This window comes from Euphorbia lathyris, chromosome 2, assembly GCF_963576675.1.
Source record: "Euphorbia lathyris chromosome 2, ddEupLath1.1, whole genome shotgun sequence".
NCBI classification, from domain to species: Eukaryota; Viridiplantae; Streptophyta; class Magnoliopsida; order Malpighiales; family Euphorbiaceae; genus Euphorbia; species Euphorbia lathyris.
In genome coordinates, this window is record NC_088911.1 from 49,258,799 (window position 1) to 49,281,642 (window position 22,844).

At 33.8% G+C, this 22,844-nt stretch overlaps 1 protein-coding gene and 1 pseudogene across 1 annotated transcript; one reads left to right on the plus strand and one right to left on the minus strand.

The window, feature by feature from the left end:
• Positions 1 to 923: 923 nt before the first annotated feature.
• LOC136216955 (septin and tuftelin-interacting protein 1 homolog 2-like) lies at positions 924 to 6,979 on the minus strand (annotated as a pseudogene).
• Positions 6,980 to 16,486: 9,507 nt separating this feature from the next.
• Positions 16,487 to 21,394, plus strand: LOC136218125 (uncharacterized). Its single transcript, XM_066004880.1, has 11 exons — positions 16,487 to 17,040; positions 17,171 to 17,284; positions 17,359 to 17,477; positions 17,877 to 17,926; positions 18,004 to 18,101; positions 18,704 to 18,791; positions 19,770 to 19,878; positions 20,029 to 20,206; positions 20,322 to 20,393; positions 20,552 to 20,665; positions 20,742 to 21,394. The coding sequence occupies exons 1-11, from the start codon at positions 16,939 to 16,941 to the stop codon at positions 20,832 to 20,834; spliced, it is 1,137 nt and encodes a 378-aa protein (XP_065860952.1). The 5' UTR covers positions 16,487 to 16,938; the 3' UTR covers positions 20,835 to 21,394.
• The last annotated feature ends 1,450 nt before the right edge of the window (positions 21,395 to 22,844 follow it).

Consider the following 22,844-nt stretch of genomic DNA (forward strand, 5'->3'; position numbering starts at 1 on the left):
ATTTCGTTAGGGGAGTGAATGAGATTTTTGGCACCGAATATCTAAGATGACCCAATGCCGAGGGCATTCACCGCTTACTACAAATGGGGGAGGTGTGTGGTTTTATAAGCATGCTGGGAAACATTGATTGTATGCAATGAGAATGGTAAAATTACCTAGTTTTATGGAAAGGCCAATTCACACGAGGTGATCATGACACACTAGTAACCATACTCGAAGCAATTGCTTCACAAGATCTTTGGATATAGCATGCATTTTTGTTGTTACGCACTACAACAAATCATCACTTGCGCCACAGTTAGAGTCGTGGCACAAGTATAATATTTCCGTGGCTATAGTATTTAGCCACGGAAATTCAAAATAAATCTCTCATGGCGCAAGTGAACATGGCTAGGTAATGGCCACAGGAAAATGATGGTTGTGGCATATATTGAGTTTTATGCCACGGAAATATCTGTGGCTAATCATATCCCTTTGCCACATGTAAGTTCGTGGTAAGAGTAAAATACACGTGGCAAGATATAATGGCTCATGTCAATCAACCTCACTAAGCCACGAGTATAACCATGGCAAAATTATAACATTCGTGGCTGAAACTTTACTTAGCCACGAGCATAACCGTGACAAAAATAGAACACTTATAGCTAAAGACTTTGTTTAGCTACAAATATAATCGTCACAAACTTGATCAAATTTTAGCAATTTATTTTGAATTAATTTTTAATTATTGCTATTGTCATAAGAACTTTTGGATTGAACAAAGTTACATTAAATTCAATAAGAACAAAAGCATAAAAAATAAACAAAATTTAAAATTTTAATCACAAAAAAACAAAAAATTAATAAGTAAACATCAATCATTCTACCATTCAACAGAAAAATTCAACAAACAGACTTCCATAAAAAAACAAAATCTCTCAATTCTATTCCATTTTAGTAACATAAGAATCTACAAATTCATCAATCATGTAAGCGACTACAAAGAGTCTGGTATATCTCCGCTTAAAAAATTGTTGTTCAGAGACCTGCATCCATAAAATACAAATTTAAGCATGATATGAATAAAACTGATGCAAGTCATAAAAAGAATAACAAATAATAATATCAAATTTACTTACATAGATATTATATCTGAAGCCTGACTCGCAACACCTTGCCACCTTTCGACACATGCGTCTCCCGCAAAAAGCAACCCACCCAGGCAGTACAGGAACTCCCGATGAAGAGTATAAGCTATTAATAGGAGCAATTAATTCAATCAAAATAATGCAGGTGATGAGATTCAAAGCTTCATATAACGATATAACAATGATAAATGTCAAAATTTTGATTAGTACAAAAAAAGAGTCAGTTTATTAAAGTTAATGGATGTAAATGCCAATTAAGAAAAGCAATTTAATCAAAGACTCAGATTATAGTCTATAGTCAAATCCACAAAGAAAATTATAAACTAAAATTTGACACATGTATCTCACAAAGTTGCAAAATTCCTAACACAAAACATTTGAACTCTTTTTGGAAATTGGATAAGAATTAAACATGGAGATTAAGTAACAATTAAACATGGAGATTGGAAGCATTAACCAAAAACAAAATAGGATGACTTCTTCCATAGCACTAAACTCAAGTATGTCCGTATAATATAAGTAGTTGGAGTTGGTTCTTGGTCAATGCATCTTTTCAAGCCTAAAGTAGGGTAAATTACATACGTGGTATATAACGTTTGCCCTATTTCACATTTTGGTATACAACCTTTAATTTTGCACATAAAAGTGTATAACCTTTTGATGACCTCCCACTAAAGTATACAGCCGGTAATTGTGACCGATCAACCCAAAGTCAACGCGACACATCACTATTTTTTGTCCCACCCATTTTAAAAAGTGAGACCCACTCCATATACAATTACTAAAATACCATTATCCTTTGTAAAATTACTGAAGTATCCTTATCTTCTTCCTCTATTTTCTCCTAACTCCTCTCTATACCATTTCTCCCTCTAACTTCTCTCTCTAAAGCTTTCAATTTCATTTGGTTCTAAATTTTATTTGCAATAATCGATAACAAACAACAGCAGAAGGAGTGGGATTACAGAGATGCATATGAGGCGTAAAAGGAATAAGGCGAAAGTAAAGAACCATTTGAGTTTGGGCGATCTCCCTTGCTAAACTCATGATACTGAATTGCAACTGGAGAAGATGAGTTTCACATTGCAAATAGGTGATAATAGAATTTGGTGTTAGATTCCAATGGCGTTAAATCCGGTGAGGAGTTGGCACACCGTTGGATCTGTTGTTGAAGGCGTTTTCCAACCGGCTGGAAGCTTTATCTTAGCCATGGAAACCGTCTAACTATTCCCTTATTTTTCTTTTCCAGTTGAGTTGTTATTTCACGGCATCGAGATTTCGTAAATCGCTGAAATACGAAATTTCTCCGTGAGTTTGATTAAGGATTTTGGTTTCCATAGAAGAGATGAAAGAGCACGAGATCCCAGCAGAGGAGAAAGAGAGAGAAGAGAAAGAAGAAAAAAATTCACATAAATTTACTAGTTCAGTTCATATATAACCTTAAACATTTACAATTAAACCAAGAACATTTTTCTGAACATAAGTATTTTCTGAACATAAAATACTTAGATTTATAAGTTTTAAGAACTCAAAAGTGTAAAATAAAATAAAACATCAAAGTTTTAAACAAAATAAGATAATAAAAAATGAATTCTTAATTATATTTTCAGAAAATAAATAACATATAACTTAAAGAGAGAGGAAGAAGATAAGGATATTTTAGTAATTTTATAAAGGACAAGGGTATTTTAGTAATTATATAAGAAGTGGGTCTCACTTTTTAAAATGGGTATGATGAGAAATGCTGATGTGGCGTGTTGACTTCGGTTTGACCGGTCACAATTACCTGATGTACACTTTAGTGGGAGGTCACCAAAAGGTTATACACTTTTTTGTACAAAATTAAAAGTTGTACATCAAAGTGTGAAATAGGGCAAAGGTTGTACACCACGTATGTAATTTACCCGCCTAAAGTACTACCTATTCCCTAAAAAACAATTTAGATGACTTTTTGAGCAAATTAGGAGTTAGTATTAGCACATATGAAGGGACATTTCCTTATGGTAGGAAATATAAAATAAATGGAGGTACTAAAATAGGTCTAAGGTTTTTGGGGAAGTACCAATTTAGGCTCAACGTTCAAAATAGCACCAATATAGGCTTAACGTTTACAACATAACATCAATTTATTTTTAACGTTTACAACGTAGCATCAATTTAGGAATTACTAACAGAACGTGACACGTCATCCGTTAAGTTTGCTAACTCAGCGCCACGTCACATAAGGTACCAAAATAGGCCTAAGGTTTGTAGAAAGTATCAATTTAGGCCTCACGTAATATGAATTTAAGTTTAACGTTTATAAAATATATCCAATTTAAGCTAAACGTTAATAAAATTGCATATATTACATGAGCCATGGAATTTAGGAACGTTTAGCTTAAATTGAATATATTTTATAAACGTTAAGCTTAAATTCGTATTATTTTGTAAACGTTAAGTCTATATTGGTGCTATTTTGTACGTGAAGCCTAAATTGATACTTTCTATAAACCTTAGGCCTATTTTGTAAACGTTAAGCCTACATTGGTGCTATTTTAACGTTGAGCCTACATTGGTACTTCCCCAAAAACCTTAAGCCTATTTCACTTATCCCTAAAATAAAATCTGCACATAATTGATAATTCAAACTTGATCGTACCTCCTTATTGACAAGGCTAAAAAACGCTTCACGTCCTTTGCTGACCGACTGCAATATTCGATAAAAAAAGAATCAACTAACAGAGAACATCAAAACATTGTTTTTAGAATTGCATAATCAACAAAGCTTCTTTATTTCTTTTTCGTTGGTTCTACAAAACAACCTCTAACTAGAAAATCGTATTGGCTTTCATTTGTAATTTTTTATGCAGAACTATATTCATGGACATCCAAATGGATATCATAAATAAATTAGAATGTTTAGTAAACTGAACAGGTTAATACTTACTTGTATATCGACTAGAGAAACAAGTCCTAAAAGCAAATCTATGAATTTTTTAGAAAGCTCCGACTCTGCCTGCCAAATTTTCCATATATCAACCTCGTGAGAGCAAACATCGGTGCAGAGTATCTTAGCTTTTTCACTAAGATTATGGATACAATAAAACGTGGCTGGACACCCAGTAGGAAGATTCTGAACCAAGGATAAAACTCTAGAAGCCATACCATCAAAAGGAGTAAAACCATGATACCCTGCAATCATACAGAAGAACAAATTAGCACACAAACTAAAATGATTAATATGGTATTCAAATATTTAGGTACCTCTAGTGATCTCTGCAAGTAAGTAATAGAAAGCAAGTTGCTCCTTCATTAGAGTTCTTTCTTTATAATCAGAATCCTTCCCTGAAGATATGAAAGCCACAAACATGGAAGGTGAAGAAGCTCTACCAAATTTTCCATTTGCATATCCCATATATCTAATTTCAATTGGATTAAGGAATCAAAAATAAAAAACCATTAGAAAACAGGAATCCCAATTATTTTAATGAAGGATATAAAAACATTGTTGAAACTACCACTCTGCTAAATAAATGTTGAAAATAAAAAACCAGTCAGGCGTTCGATACATGTTGGGATAACCCACAAATAGAACAAAATACGAACAGTTTGCACTTCATCATTGAACCATCTATATTCCATTTTCTGCAGGAAATCTGTAGGGCAAGACTTAACAAACAAGTAATCATTTACATTAGACATAAAAGGGAAAAAAGAAAAAACAACAACTTAAATTATGCAGCCTAACGAAATACTTTTATGAAATGATAAAACAAACGACAAATATCTTGGGATTATTTAAGTTGGCATAAGAGGGCATAGATTCTATGAATGAGATACATGCAGCCTCACTCTCATGCGCACTCACAACCACACGTCAGATAGTATCTGTGTATTCTGGCAAACACATCCACCTAAAGAACTCAACACAAGAAAAATAACAACTTTATCAAGTACTAACCAGTATTAATGCATGTGGAAACCTTACAAACAACTTTTGCAACAGGAGGTACACCTTTATCAGTAAAATATTGTAAAAACGTTGGATCACCTACACAAACCTACTTTCAAGACCTTAATCACTACATTTTAATTTAGTAAATTGCACGAGGTTTAAAATTCCTAATCATATGAAGGGAAACAAAGAAAAGATCTTACCAATGCATTATCAACTCCATAGCAATCCACATACTTAACCCCTCTTGATGCTATATCTTCCAACAATCTTGAATATTTCAATGCTACAAACAATTAAAAACCAAACTATAGAAATAAGAATCCAAGAAAAGAAAGTATGCAATTGAGTAAGCAGTAATCAGCATGTTGAACTAGATATTCAAAAGGCTACCCGTGTATACTCCACCATTGCCATCTGGATACTTAGCAACCTAAACAGAAAAATCAACATCATGACCATGAGTTCAAAGATGGGCATGTACATTCACAAAGAAAAAAGAGAAATAGGGTGGCTAGATTGAAGAACAATTAAAATAACACCATAAAGAAATTAAGGTGTTATGTGAAAAGAACCACCCAGTAACAAAATACTAACAAAATTTCCAATGTATGATTCCAGCAACTGAGTTAAACTTTGTCCTATTCAGCTATTGGCTAGCTTTTTACATAAATACAAACTGATTATAGATAGAAATTGATTCTTAGACGAACAAGACTTTAATAGCAAGATATGATGCTGAGCATGGGCCTCTACCACTTCTTTCAAAGTCATCTCCAGACCAGCAGACATACCATCTGTATGAGTAGTGCTTCATGTGGTTGCTTGCTGCTGAGAATGAGTTGTAGCTCTCTACTGAGCCTCAAACTGCTTTTGCTTCCTGTCCCATAAGATAACTAAGGTTCTCCCTCAAGCCAGGTTGAAACACTTCCATGCCTTCAAGTGCCTTGTCAATCTTATTGAGACCAAGTGTAAATTGATACCTAATATTTTTATGTGACTGTAGCTCTGGTGGAAGGACTCCCTTTTATCCTATATACCATTGATGAACTTCATGTAAGTTTTGATTTGAACACAACCAATGATACAAAACCTGCAACCATTTGACAAAGAAAAACCTTTCCATTAGATTGGCCATTAGACGAATTAGAATGGCACAAGTCCATGCTATAACCCAGTCAAAATGATCAAGATTCTGACGAAGGCTTTATCTGGAACTCTTGTAATGCAACCTCCAACTTAGGAATTATAATTCTGCGCATAAGACTTCCCAACTGCCTGCATCAAACATTGTTCTCCATGGTGACAAGATAGAAAAAGCAGGTGAATCAGTTGCATGACAATCACCAAGGACCATACTTAGCTTCATACGGTCTTCTCATACAAATATTCCAATTTCTATCCCAACTGAGACAGACATGGATGCACCCAAACATGAATTGGCATAGTTTCCCTATGAGGACCCCGTCTCCACAGCTCAAGACAATTTTGGCAGGACTACAATATCCAATATATTCTGGATAGCTACTAGGGTTATTAATACTAGATATTCTTATGGCAGGAACAACTACAATATCCAATATATTTTGGCAAGACTCCCAAGTGTTAATACTAGATATTCTTACTGCTGGAACAACTACTTTCACTAACAGTGGATAAGGCATAGCCACACTCCATATATCATTTAATGTCCTCGCCCTACAATACATTCTTCCATAATTCTATCACTTCAAATCTATGGAATGGTTTTGGGAGAGGATCCCACTCCTAGGAATGATTTCCTCTATGTTATCTAGTTGTTTCTTCTGGCATGCTGCCTGTATATACAATTATCCTTCTCTTTTTGCAAGCTAATAGCTATTTCCGTCTCATTTCTCAAATCTCTATCAATTTTCTGAATATCCAGTTGTACCATGTCTTTCAAATTCAAGCACATACTCTTCCTATATTTTAATGAAACAAGAAATTAAACAAATTGATGACCAAAATTAATTTGATGATAACTTAAACCCCTAAATTCATCATGCAAACCAAGAGCAAGGAAAACCCTAGAGGGATCAAAGTGAGAGAAAGTAAAGGAGATACTCTTTCTAATTTCTAAGATAAACAACAATTTTGGATGTTCAGAGAGCTCGCGTAGGTGAAATTATTTGAAGAAGTACCTGCTTCTTAAGCGATGGCCATTTGATATGGTATGGAGGTTTGCCTTGAGTGGTAGTGGATGTTCTAACGAGCTTGCGTAGGTGAATTAGAGATTTGGAGCAGCTCGCACAGGTGAATAATTCAGTAGAGGTTGAGAAATTTAGAGCAAACGATTTCAATTAGGGTTTTAAGGAGGGAAACCAGTTTTGGAGCATTTAGGGGAAACCCGATTTGAGGAGCCATAAGATTTCTATTTGGGTTTTGGTCTGAACTTTTGGAGCAAGAAACGAATTTCAAGAGGGAAGCATTTAGGGAAAACCAAATTTGAGCAGGGAAAATATTTCTATTGCAGTTTTGGTCTGAAATTTTCAAGGAGGAAATGAAATTTGAGGAGGGAAAGGGAGTAAGTGTTTGGCGGTAAATTGAAATCTTTTAATAAGTGAGATGTTTATTGCTATTTTAAATACGAGCCCACTAACAAGCGTCCCGGGCGCCCGTTAGCTTTTGCCTTATTTACTAATATAGTGACAGAATTTATTTTTATTATATGTATAAAGAATATATTTTTAATAAGTGTATTTTACACTCTTATTAAAGTTTGCATATTAATATTTATTTTTCTTGTAGCGAAAATATATATATGGAAGGATTAAAGAGTTGATTAAAATAAAATATAAGTACTTTAAAATATACATGTGGTCTAACTAGTATAATAGGTTAAAACACATAACTAATATATATTTTTCTTATTTTATGAATAATACATTATTTATTCTAAAACTAATTAATTTTCTTGCAATGAAATAAATTAGTCGTGGTATAAGTGATTTTATGCCACGAGTAAATTTTTTTCGTGGCAAAAATAGATTTAGCCACGAAAAAAAATTATTGTGGCAAAATTCGTGACATAAGTATATTTTTGCCACGAAAAACAAATACCCGTGGCATAAATTTATCAAGTAATCTAAAGTTTTTATTGGAATCTCTTTTTCCCATGGCTAAATGAAAATATGCCACGAATCTTGAATTCTCGTGGCATGATTCGTGGCGCAAGTGATGATTTGTTGTAGTGACGGGATCCAATAATGATCTCAATGTCTTAAATCAATCCTCATTATTCACTACTGTTTTACTAGGGTAAGCTCTCACAGTTGTATTTATAGTAAATGTCGCACAATACCAGAAGATGTACTATCTAACAGATGATATCTATCTAACGTGGTACGTTTTTTAAAACTATCTCATTACCTTATTGATAGAAAAAAGAAAATTATTTGCCAATTCCAAGAAGCAACGCACAAAGATGTTGAACGGACATTTGGAGTACTTCAATCTCGTTTTGCCATTATACGAGGACTAGATAGTGTCTTTGGCAAAGAAATGTTCTAAAAAATATTATGTATTATATTGCACAACATTATTATTGTGGATGAAAGAGATGCATACAAGAGTTTATTTGATTTTGATTATAATGAAGACTCCATCAACACTCCAATCGGTTGAAATAATTCATGGAGCTATTTCCAACTTATACTTCAAAAAAATGTTGAAATTCATAACCAAAACACTCACTAGAGTCTTTAAGTGGAATTGATGGAACACATATGGTTCAAATTTAAAAATAATTCTAATTAGCATTTATTTATTTTAGAATAGTTAATTATATCTATCTGTTTACACATTCAAACAATTAATTAGTTAACTATAGATAATTAATTAAGTTTTATCACAAATATTCACATAAACCGCTAATCAAATTAGCCACTTAAATTTACTAAAAAAATATTAACTAATAACCGCGGATCGGAAAAATAAATAAATAAAATCAGCTAAGTACCATGTGCAGGTCTTGTTTATAATTAACTTAATTACTTAAATTAAAATATTAAATACTTATTTAATTTAAGTGAACAATTGTTTCTCCACCACTTAAATTACTTAATTAAGTTAAAAATCAATTATTTTGATAAGTTAAAATATTTAACTTAACATTTTAAGTTTTTTTTTGGAAATAATGCTAAGTTTTATTAACTTAAATCAGATGAAAGAATATTGCTAAGAAATGGTGGTGGACATGTGTTAGGTATGAATATGACTACAATTAAACATACTATTTGTGATAAATTAGGGGTGTTTTAGGCATAATATTACTTAAATGAAGGACTAATTAGTGTTTTATGCAGATTTGAAAAGATTAAGTCAAAAAGGCTGTTATGCAGCCTGTTTTGCAAACAACCAAGAGGAGACGTGCACCCTTTGATCTAGCGGTTAAACGATGTGTACCTGATGACGGATAGCGACTTGACAAGCAGGCAGGAGCGGGCAGGAATGGGCGGCAAAAGCAACATGATGACAAGATTGATCGACCCTTGAGTGTTCAAGGGTCAAAACATTTGTAACCACTTTGGGAAATCTCGGATACTTTGAACAAACTTTCTGCTTTGTAATATTTTGTTAATATTTTGTGTACTTGTCCCTTTGTTCCTCCTATTTATAGAGGAAAAGGAGGAAAGGTAGGAATCATCTTTTTGGGAGCAGAAGATAGATAAGTTTTGAACAAGTTTAGAGAGAGAAGCTCTCTAGGATCTTTAAAGCTCCATCCATGGATTTCTATATATTTGACTTAGGTTGTTCACTCTTTAGCATGAGTGAGTAGTCGTTTTGAACGGGTTCGGCCAGTTAGGGCATGTTATGTAAGTCTTCTATTTTCTTATTTATGAATGAATGGTGATATATTATGTTGTGTTTGAGAAAGTTATCACTCCATTGTTGTATGCATGTATGTTAATATTAGATGAATGATAGGGAACTGCTTTCATCTTCACGGAACTATTTCTCAAACGTCCAAACCCCGAAGCAGGAATGTTAGGGGGTTGTATCAAGGGTTTTCTTAATAGAAATTCTGTTTCGATCGTAATGTAAGAAAGAACCAACTTTAGGAACGCTTAAGGTTGTAGTACATCTTAGAATCTTAAGAACACACGAAAGTTGACTTAAGTGAGCATTAAAGTAGAGACCTTGACTTCAGTTTACGTCATTCATGAATAAATATGATGTTTAGAGACTGAAAGTAGCATGTTCTGCTGTGGCCTAGCCTATTCTACCTTTTATCATTATCAAATACTCCTTTTCATAAGTTGAATCATTTACTTGGTTACCCATTCGCAATATCTCTCAATATAAAGAATTCACACACCACGAACACCATGTTCTGCAAGGTTTTTCTAGTAAAATTTGGTCATCAATCCCTGTGGAGACGATACTCTATTTATCACTTTATTACTTGTATCTAGTGCACTTGCTAGAGTCTGTTTAGATGACAACAACATGCCCACTCACTCCGAACAGACACAGAATTGACCGCTTTTGCTAGAGCATGTGCAGCCGAATTCATTGAACGCTTAATAAAGGAGATAAAGCACATCTCTAAATCTCGTAATAAATGAATACAATCAGAAATAATGTCAACTAAATACGAAGGACCTTCTAAACCCATTTGAATTGCATTGATTATGACAAGACGATCCGACTGAATTTTAATTTTCTCACTGGGACGATGCTTCTTAATCCAACTTAAAGTTTCTTTAGTAGTCATGGCCTCGGCTCGCTGATGACTGAGATTTTCTTGAAAAGCTCACATCTTAGCTAGAATGCATTCTCAATAGTGATTACGTCATGATGTCATAGATGGAAAAAGAACTTTTGATGCAAGAATTGAAAAGAAAAGAAAAAACTTGTCACATGATAATACTCATATCCGTTGAACAACAGCGGAGATGAAAGAACTCCAAATTCCCATTTTAATCAACATTTTTTAACTCATTTTCTTCTCTATTGGGCATTACTCTGTTTTCTCCAATCTACATAATGCTTCTTAGAGCTATGCACCCCTAATAAATAAATTATTTTATTTATGAATTGAAATAACTTAGAGCATCTCCAAGAGACTCTTATTAGACTCTCTAAAAATAATATAAATAATTAACTCTTAGTGATTTAAGAGTGACTAAGACATATAATCTCCAACAATACTCCTTATATTCACTCCTTATTTATTATTTTATCATTAAAATTAGTAATTGTTGTTGTATTTACCAATAGTGTGAGGAGAGAGAGTCCCCAATACTAAATTATTAATAAAAAAATGAATTAAGAGGCACTAAGAGGTGGAGAGATGCTCTCTATTAATAGAGAGGATGGAGAGACTCTTAGTAATTTGAGGAGCCACTAAGAGGCTGTTGGAGCTGATTTTTCATTCTCCCTCCTCAAATTTTAACTTAAGAGCCAATTTAAGAGGCTGTTGGAGATGCTCTTAAAGACTATAAAATAGTTGGAAATAAAAGTGCTTTGTAAATTAAATCTAACTAAGCTCGCATTTTAAGTTAAACATTACTCCCCTCGTTCCAAAATATAAGTCATTCTAGGTTGTTTCATACAAATTAAGAAATACAATTAATATAGAGTGAAATTAATAAATTTACATTGATTAACTAAAAAAAATTCTCTCTCATGTAATGGTTGGTGAATAAGTTTTGTAATTTTGAAAAACACATGGACCAAGGCAACAAATTTAATGTTTAGATCGGAAAAGTATACTAAAAGTTTTTGAAAAACTAGAAAAACTTATATTTTGGAAAAAACCCAACTGCTAGAATGACTTATAAGAGCATCTCCAATAGAGGTTGCTTTAAAGAGTGCCAAAACTTACCACATCATACTAAAATATAATATTTTATTAATTTAATAAATCCACATCACTCCTGTCAACTTTTGTTTAAAAATGCTATAATATTAAGCAACTTTAAAAGTTGACACAATGATCCCATAAATCATTACTTGATATATAATTTATTTCAATTATAAATATTATCAACCAATAATGAAATGAGAGAGAGTCATAAAAAAAGGTATCACTTTTTTTATATTAAAAAAAGTTTGATAACCTTGAAACAAGGTTACAAATCCCATGGACCGTGACCGGCGCTAGGGAACGGGTAAGCTCAAGCTATCGGAACCCGTAGCAAACTTTAATATAATATACAATCAACCTTACCAATAGTCTTAACATAATTTAATATTAAAACTTTCAAAAAGAAACACGCAACATAATCCTCAAACCGGTACTGCGGTCTAGAATATAAATTTTTAACATAATTCTCAAATAGTCATACATAGTAAGATAGATGTGCTGCCCGAAGAAAGAAATTAGGCTGCAACAGACTTCTAGTCACCTGAAAAATTAAAAGAGTCAAACCTCCCATAGTGAATTAATTATATGCAATGCATGAGTAATTTAACATTTATGTCACACACAATAATAATAATAATAACAACAATAATAATATATAATATAAGTGATAACACAATATGCTTTTCATAAAATTGTCTTATCAATAAATAGATAGGTGGTTTAATACGTGTTGGACCCTAAATCTTAATACCCAGTCTAATAATCCACCAATAATCACCATATCACTTTTATCTAATAACTGGGGGACCGAGAATAACTCAACCAACCACACGTCCAGTTAGCTGGAGGACCGAGAATAACTCAACCGATTCCGTACCCAGTCTCACTTAAAATCCAAAATCCACATATCATATAGCCCGAGAATATCTCAACCGAGCTTGTCCATATATCACAACATTCACGATATTATTATCATTAATATCCAATAACCCGATAATATTTGTGCGCACAAGGTCCTGATGCCGCTCACCAGGAAGCATGTCCATGACACATGTTATCCACAAATAATTACGTATAAATTATTATAAATAATAATACACTTTTATAAGTGAAAATAATACTTTACTTGAAATATCATGAAATAATTTATTATGAATGCAAATGCTAAATTAAAAATGCATAACATATAATTAACTCACAAATTGCTCCTAGCTGACTGTCCTAGTTTTCAGGTACTGTCGCTTCTCCTACCGGTGGAGTATCTAAAAGAGATAATATTATTTTTAGAATCTATATTGGTTTAGGAAAATATTGAAATTTATTTCGTCATGTTTTATAGACTTTCTACCGAAAATTCGGCAGAGTCTCCCCTATAAAATGGACATCCTCCTAGTATAATGACTAGGGTCAACCATGCAATAAAATACACCTATATATTCAAAAATATCCAAAGTCCAAACCGAGACTCCATAGACTGCAATTTTATCAACCCGGTTGGACATCAATCATCTGACAGTTCCATAACTGTCACTAATTCCAATACTTTACTCCCAAAATTACTCATCATCAAACAACATATAAACATATATATTTATAATTCATTTTCATAATATCTATTCCGATCAAATTAACTAATCAATAATCTTAAGGGCATAATTAATTAATTATGCTTAGTCCAATCTCTCTTCAACCTTTATTTTTTAAAAAAACTTATATATATTTTGAATTTTTATTGAATGAGGATCCAAATATTATTTTTGACTCAACTTAATTTATTTTCTTTAATTTCACCCAACTATATACTTTCGTAATTTATAGAGACTAAACAGTAAGGAATTTGGCCAAAGTCCAAGAATTAATGTTGTTCTAAATAATATTTAGAACATTCTGAAGTTAACCAAATAATTTTTCTGCATTTATTTTGCATGTCACCGGAAAATATCACCGGTGGTCGGGATCCGCCTATCGAAAAAATTAAAATTGATTGTTTTGAGAAACTAATTATACCACTTTGTTTCTTATGATTTCAGGATTCTAGAATTACTCTCAAAACACCCAAAATCAACTGGAAAATTAAACTTTGGTTAGATTTCTTACTTTTTCCGGTGTAGCTCCGATTACACCTCAAAACTCCTTGCATGCATCAAAATCTAGTGTATCCATAGATAAATCGACCCATCTGAGTCCATTTTTGGTGTTAGAATTTCAAAATAATGAATATAGGACCGAAAAATAGAGAGAATAACAAAAGTGACGAATTTTCTGTCTCTAAACGTTTTTTAAAAACTCAAAATCTCACAATAAAACTTACATGCACTTGTAGTTGGAGTTGAGAGCTTCGTTTCGGTATAAAGAACGTCAAAAACGGTGAAGAAATGAGGAAGATTGAGGTTAGAGAAGAAGGAGGAATGGAACAAAGCTTCAATGTAGTGTATGAGGAAGAAGAAGACTGCGCGTATATATGCAGTGTTCTTATTTGATCATTTTTGGTCAATTTACATATTAGTCCCTACATTTATAATATCTTTTAAAAAAAATCCTAAAAAAATTATATTTTAGCTTTAACTCCTTCTAACTAATTCAATTTAGCAAATAGCTTATATATATATAATTTGGGGTATTACAATTCTTCCCCCCTTAAAGAAATTCGTCCTCGAATTTATATTTGAAGGACTAACCTCATGTTTGAAATAGATAAGGATAATTGTTCTTCATCTCCAATTCGGATTCCCAAGTGCACTCTTCCATAGAATGATTACTCCATAACACCTTCACCATTGGGATGACTTTGGATCGAAGTTGGCGAACTTGACGATCCACTATTGCCACTGGTTGCTCCTCATAAGATAAATATTCACTAACTTCTATCGCTTGAGGATGAAGAACATGAGAAGGATTAGTAACATATTTCCTTAGCATTGATATATGGAACACAGGATGAACCTGTGATAAGTTAGGAGGCAGTGCTAATTGATATGCAACTTCACTTATTCTCTTCAAATTCTCAAATGGTCCGATGTATCTAGGTGTCAACTTTCCTTTCTTTCCAAATCTCATGATTCCTTTCATTGGTGACACTTTGATAAAAACATAGTCCCCTTCCATGAATACCACGCATTCCTCCTTGGATCCACATAGCTTTTCTGCCTACTAAAGGACTACAAAAGGAATATTTTTCTGAGTTAGCCGAGTTAAAGGAATGTTTGACTTCAGCACCGATACTCACTTTACCATCTGGATCAGGAGGATTCACGTATATTGTGATGCTTCTAGAGTTGGCTTAGGCTGTGTTTTGATGCAAAATGGTAGGGTTGTAGCCTATGCTTCGAGACAATTAAAGAAACATGAACAGAATTATCCAACTCACGACTTAGAGATGGCAGCAGTAGTATTTGCCTAAAGATCTGGAGACACTATCTATATGGAGAAGCTTGTGAAATTTACACTGACCACAAGAGTCTTAAATATATATTCCAACAAAGGGATTTGAATTTAAGGCAGAAACGTTGGGTGGAACTTTTGAAAGATTATGATTGTGCCATTTTATATCATCCTGGTAAAGCTAATGTCGTGGCAGATGCTCTAAGCAGGAAATCTTCAAGAAGTCTAGCTCATATTAGCTCAGAAAGAAGACCTTTGATTAAAGAACTGCACGATCTGTATGATTCTGGAGTGCAACTAGAGTTGAATCACCATGACACATTCTTAGCTCACTTTAAGGTTAGATCGGTATTACTTGATAGAATCAAGGCATCTCAATCAAGAGATCCTCAGTTGTGTAAGATTGTAGATGAATTGAATGATGGTGAGGCTCGAGATTTTAGAATTGACGATGGTGAATGTCTACGATATGGAGACCGATTTTGTGTTCCCAATGTAGATGATTTGAGGAAAGAGATCATGGAAGAAGCACACTTGGCAGCTTATAATGTGCATCCAGGCTCTACAAAGATGTATCAAGATCTTAAGAAGTTGTATTGGTGGAATGGTATGAAGCGAGATGTAGTAGAGTTTGTATCTCGATGTTTGACTTGTCAACAAGTGAAACTCGAACATCAGAAGCCTTCGGGATTATTACAACAATTGCCTATTCCAAAATGGAAATGAGAGCGGGTAACCATGGATTTTGTAGTTGGATTGCCCCGTGCTTTAACCGGATATAATTCTATTTGGATCATAGTTGATAGATTAACCAAATCAGCGCATTTTCTTCCAGTAAAGACAACATATTCAGTGGCAAAATTGGCACAGTTGTACGTGGATAAAATTGTTTGCCTACATGGAGTACCAGTGTCTATTATGTCAGATAGAGGCTCGGTATTTACTTCAAAATTTTGGAAAAAACTTCAAAATGCTTTGGGGACTAGGTTAAATTTTAGCACAACTTTTCATCTACAGACATATGGTCAATCTGAAAGAACAATCCAAACACTTGAAGACATGTTGAAAATGTGTGTGTTAGATTTTGGTGGTCATTGGGATACATATTTGCCTCTCATTGAATTTGCTTACCACTCAAACATTCAAATAGAATTGACAACATTTTTGACAACGTTGTTGACATCTACCATCACTTCAATGGCAGATACACTCTTTTGAACAGTTTTTATTGGAAATGCTCTAAAAAAGGAAGGGAGTTAGTATCAAACTAGTATTTTTATAAAAGTTGATTTAACTTGTATTTAACACTTACAACTCAGTATTGAGCACTTAATTTTTCAGTTTTATGGAACAACACGTCCACCTAGTTGATAAAAAAAAACGAAAGCTTTTGAGTATTCTAGCTTAGCTATTTCTTTTTTTTCTCCGGTGACCAAAATGTGTTTTCCTCCGACTAGTGATAGGCAGAGGGCTTCTACTTTATCCCCTAATCAAAAGTAATCATATTTGACAGCAAAGGATAGGATTAGGATTTTGATATGGTTGTATGTAATTAGTTTGATGCGCAGCCCTAATCTCTCTAGGTTCTGTACTTCGGGTTGAGGGAGGTTAGTGCAACTGCAACAGGATTAAGGAGCCACATACGGACTCCACCTGAAAGAATGGAATGCGCCGGAAGGGGCCGGGCCGCTCGGTGCACTGGTCCACCTACAAGACGGTGCGGTCGATGTGGCGCTGTTGCTTATTGCTCTGTCTCTCACCAGGTAACCCCTACCTTCTGATTGATCCTATTATAAACTGCTTCTGGTGAACTAACTTAACAATGGAACTAACTGGTTCTATTGATCCTTCCAATGTTAAATTTCTGCTTCAATTGGTTCTTTTTGGTGCTAGATTTCTCATTGGACTGACCATAAAGAAGAGTGTGAAAGACTAGAGCAACAAATGAAGCGTGTAGATGAATTGAATGATTTCCCTTTCACTTTTGCTCGAGAAGCTACATTTGAGGTAATTCTACAGTCGCCATTTTGCATTGAAAAATGATTCTATTAATTTGAATCAATTTTACTTTCTTTTATTAGGTTTTTGAAAAGCATGAGACTAGATGCTCGTTCTTGAGCAAAAGAGGCCTTCATCGATTGGGGATGTGGATGTTTGAGTGCTGCTGTGGTGCATCGCTTGCTTCTTTCGATTGTTTAAGGTTTATTCTTATTTTCATTAATGTGCATGATTCTTGTCCTCTTCTGAATATTTAGCGTAAAAATGCTTGAGCAAATTTGAGCTGAACTTTGTTATAGAAAACTAGATGTTGATAAAAGGAAGCAGACACCTGATGTTATATGTTTTCCTATGTAGCTGAAAAATTGTTTACCATTTTTGTGGTGTACCTAAGAGTCTTACTGCGTTGTATTATTCAATTGTTGATGTTTGATAGTATGCATTGAAAAGAAAACCTCTGGTAGTTCTCGTAAATGGCTGCGCTTACTCATGATAAACTTAACATAAGTCAATCAACACCTATTGTTCATTATGAAAATTAAAACTGTCACAATTTATTTTTCATTTCAAAACTTTACCGAATGTGTTACGTGGATAACAGGTCAAGGGATGAAGGATGGAATCTCTCCAATGAACAATGCCCATGTCATGGTATCATATTATGCTTCCAGGGTTTTTTTTTTTGGTTATGTTTTGACTGTACAATTTATCAAAGTTGTCATATTTAGGGCCTGTATCTCCAGCAAAGCATTTAACTAGCTGGATGGATTACTATGATTGGAGACGCATTCCATTACATTCACCTGTTGGTTTGATTCTTCACTGGGTACGAATTTTGGTTATGCCACTAACTAGATAATTTTTGTGCTATAAATTATTTTTTTCCATTTTCCATCCATCTTGGTTCTACTATGATCCATCCATCCATTTTTTGTATACTTTTATCAGCCTCAATTCTCATTATCTCATACAGCACATTGGATATGTATAATTCACAGGAAGCCAATCAGTTTTCCATTTCTAACCTGTATCTTATTAAGCCTACCCAGATATAACTAGATAGAGCTATGGATATTCCTGTCTCCCCCTTTACTGCAGTTCCATTTTTGATAGAGGGCTCATAGCATGCTCAAGTTATATACCATATTGTTTGTGGTGTAGTGGTTCTAGGTTTTCTGGAATTTGAAGGAGCCACTCCAACTACTGTTTCATCATTGAGTATGCAAGTCGAGTTTTTTTTTATCAAGACTCTGTTATATCATGAATCCTCATTCAAGTTATGAAACTAAAGTTTTGACTAGGATAATGAAATTCAATTAATTCCTATTTAAATCTAAATCAGGAACCACAAGCTAAATGGATAGCTAGTAACTTCATTACATAATAACCAGATATATGACAAACCTGATAGTAGGTTTTCTGTATCAGCCACTTACTATTTATCATGCCATTCAAGTTGCTCCTCTGAGAAGCTCAACTATTGAAAGCTGTAACGAATTGTGCATACACTATCTTGGTAAGTGTTATAGTTCAAAAGTTGGATAATAATGTGAAATATTTGCCTGCTGTTGTGATTTTGTATTATTGAAGCAACTTAGTTTGCTGCTTCTAACTGGAACTGTAGTTGAAATAGTATTAAAACTTTTTTGCACCTAACAAGTTTATAGCTGTTTTAGTTTGTTGTTGTAATTCTTGTAGCTTGTCATTGAACCAAAAGCTTAAGCTGATAGTTAAGGCCCAAGAATAGCTTTTATTATTATTTCTGTCATAGCTAAAAGGTGTTTAAATTTGGTATAGTGCACAAATGGAATTAGGATGAAGATTTCTGCCTTTTGGCCTTAATTATAACAGCTGATGTTCATGTTCTCTGGTATATAAACTTGTCAATAGGCTTACTTATAATATGTCCTGTTGTAGTATTGCTCTTTATTGTATGGTTCTGTGTTGCCTTCTTGCTGAGGTTCAACTATGGTTTTCTTGGAGCTTTCCGCACCAAGATCTCCACTTGCTGCTTTCTAGAATAGACTTTTAGGAAATGACTATAATATTAAGCTAAATTTTTTACTTTTACATGGTCAATCAGTTGATCATACTGTCTTCTGTAATTTTTTTTAATCAACTTTACCATTTAGAAGCAAAACCGCCATGATCCCAAATGCATGGTAATTTTTTTAGTAGTATGTACAAGACAAACAATCTTTTTCTTTTTTTTTTTCCGTTGAGAATATGTTGAGAATATCTTGTACCAGGACTGATTGACATACTGTATTCACGTGATTTTAATTGGAAGTCTTCTTATAATCTGTTTCTTTTTCCTTTTTTTTTTCTCCCGTGGAAAACTATGATAGTAATAAGAATATTCATTCTAATGTCTTTAGTCAAGGTTTATGGTATTAACTGCCAAGTTTTCTTCTCATGTGTTTATTATGAATTACTAAATATAGATAGCATATCTTAGGTTTGTTGGATTTACTTCATTGTTGAATGTTAAAAGGGCCTGAAAAAGAGCTTCTACAATTGGCTGCTTTTGGGGAGTTGCATGCACTTTTTCCCCGCATGAAGGTTCGTATAGAACTCATTGGACCAGCAATTCCAGATAATTGGTCAGTGGCTTAAATGAAGATAGAATTTTTGTGTACCCAGTTCTGTTTATTGGTTCCTTTATTGGATATCAACCTTGAGGATTTTTTTTTTCTTTAAAAAAAAAATCTCTGTTTACCAGGTGGAGCTTAACCGTTCTTGTGCATTGGTAGGGATGGTCAGAAAGTTCATCTCCACAGTTACGCTCAATGCTCGGATACAGAGTGCCCTTGCAGGCATTCAAGCAAAAATGTGAACAGCAACACAGTTACTAATACTGATAAATCTTCAAAAGTGACGATCCAGTTTCATAGAGGATACTACCATGATTGTTACAGAGATTTAATGCAGGTCTTCTTTTTCCTCAATCTGTCTGTGGGTTCAACCTACTTGTGAATGCAGTGTCACATTTTCCCTTTATCCTCTGTTACTTTTTACAGTTTCTCATGGTATTATTTATGGACAGGCTTCAGCTCCTCATATAATTGTTGCTCCAAATGCTGGAATTGCTGCTTATACGAGTTGGTTACCTACTCTTGTATGGCTTCAATGCTCTGAATATATTTCTTTTTGCATCTCTAGCTGTATATGTTTTTGTGTGAGTGAGGCCACTAAGGAACTAACGAATTTTGTTTTTATTAGTTGATTTATTTTATCTTTTTCTTTCTTCACTTTATTGTTGGATACATATCCCAGGAGTTGATAAAAGAGATAGATGTCCCGGCAGTGTTTTCTGATTACTGCGAAGAAGCTTGCCATCTGGCAGCATGCTGTATAACCAGTGTAACTAAACGCCCTCTCAGCATTCCGGTGTGTTGACATTTTCAATAGTATTTTATCTATTGCAGAATATGATTAGAGCTTGATTAATGTCTGTGCCTTGTAGATTCAAATAAATCCTTTCAGGCAGCCAATGGTGGTAGAAGATAGCCCCCTGCTTGTGCCTTGCTATTCCAATTGCTTTATATTTGGGATGTAAAGTGGCCAAGTTAAATGAGCAAGGAACTGAGAATGGTATATTTTGAATCGGAACTGCCGGATATGTGGTCCGTGTTCTGCAATTGAGCTATGGAGCTACCTGGGGGGCTTGGCAAACATCAACATGTGCTGGGTTCTATGGTTACAGATATCTCTCTAAATATATGAATTACTAATGTAATATGTAAAAACGTAGGAGTTAATAAGCAATATTGGCCCCTTGTCTATCCGGCAGTTCCAATTCAAAATTACAACGATAATAGAGATAGGAAAAAGATTGTCTATGGGAACAAGATTAATCCAAATCATCCTAGTATCAGCAAGATGTTCGTTCCAAAAAGCAAACATCAACCATAACATAACATTATGCACAAGAGGAGAGGATGGATTTCTGCAATATGCAACAAACATGAATCTGCCAAAAAAATCTTCAAATCTACTCCAAATTCATTGACCTTAATTTTCAAAATTGCATTTTGGTGTGTATCTTATTACCATTACAGATAAAAAGTTCATGTTTATAGTTTTATTATAATTATATAAAAATTAAGAATTCAATTACTTAATATTGAAGAGAGTATGATTACGTAGAAAAAATGTATAAAATAAGAAATGTTATATGTTTTATCATTTTTTTTTTATAATCAAACACTTACATTAAGAAAAAGCATGTGAGAATTAGTTTGAATACAATTCACTACAAAAGGAGGGAAATCTTTTATTAGAATTTCCATTTGTGAAAGAGAAACAATGCAAAAGGTTAGATTATGAGCTCGAATTCGCAACTTCTTGTTCATGCACGAATTGAATATCTTCAAATGTCGTTGCTTCTGTTAAAATATCGCATACAAATGTTCCTAACCAATTTGCAACCTTTAAATCACCGTGAGGAAGATGAACTGTAGAAATAGAATCCGTATCTACGAGAACCGGATGATAACCACAAGCATGTACAACTCGAATGACAATATATAAATTTGCATGTGAAGTAGACAGTGCCAATCCTAGAGGTCCACCACCCAAAAGCGCAACCAAACCATTGCAATCTTGAACAACTAACCCAAAAGCACTTTTACGTGTCCGACACAGTATCGCGATTAAATTTAACAATCCGATCAGTTAGCGATAACTAGTCAGACGACCTAATGTCACAAAAAACATTACCCGATGTCCTGGTGTTGTTTAAAACATGCACCGAAACATATCCTTCCAAAATAGAATTAATAAAATCCCCATTTTATACATGGCTTAGACGACTCCGTCCATGTACCATTCTATTCCGTTCAAACCATAAATACCAGATTAAATCGCATAACATTGCCCTTTCAACCTGTGGCAAAATATTCAATACCCCAACAAACCAGTCCCAACAGTTAAAACCACCCACCTTATAAACTTTAACTGAAAATCCCAAGCGTTTCCAATATAACTTAGAAATCAAACAAACTTTAAATAGGTGAATGAAAGTTTACTCCATCTTACCACAAAAAAACACATATTAGAAATCGAAATCCTCTTTTAAAAAGAGAATAATAGCATGGAAGACTATTCTTAAATGTACACCAATTGTATTAATAAACTTTACTGGAGTAGAGATTGACCATAAAAACTTTCAAAATGCTTGCCCGGACACAGAAAGAGATGCCAATGATCAATATAGTTTCATTATTCGAATTGCAACTTTATAACCTGACTTCACCATATATTCCTCCATTCGTGAATGAAGCCAAAATAAAGAATCTGCCATATTTTGTCTGCTTAAAGGAATCTGTAAGGTTGTCTCAATTACATCAGATGGAAAACAATAGTTAATCAAATCCCTATTTTAATAGAATGAGTCAAAATCAATCAAACACGAAACATTATAAGAAGGTAGATCGTTTAATTGTAAAGAATATCTGGTATCCAACGAAACTATTTCAGATTAATTAGACGACCATCTCCTACCCTCCAACAATAACCATCCTCAATAATTTGCTTAGCTTTAAGGAGACTATGCTAAAATGACTAG

Coding starts and splice junctions, on each gene's coding strand:
- LOC136218125 (XM_066004880.1), top strand. CDS start 16,939: ATGGAATGCGCCGGAAGGGGCCGGGCCGCTCGGTGCACTGGTCCACCT. Junction 17,041..17,170: donor ATTGCTCTGTCTCTCACCAG/GTAACCCCTACC, acceptor TTTTGGTGCTAG/ATTTCTCATTGGACTGACCA. Junction 20,394..20,551: donor CGAGTTGGTTACCTACTCTT/GTATGGCTTCAA, acceptor TACATATCCCAG/GAGTTGATAAAAGAGATAGA.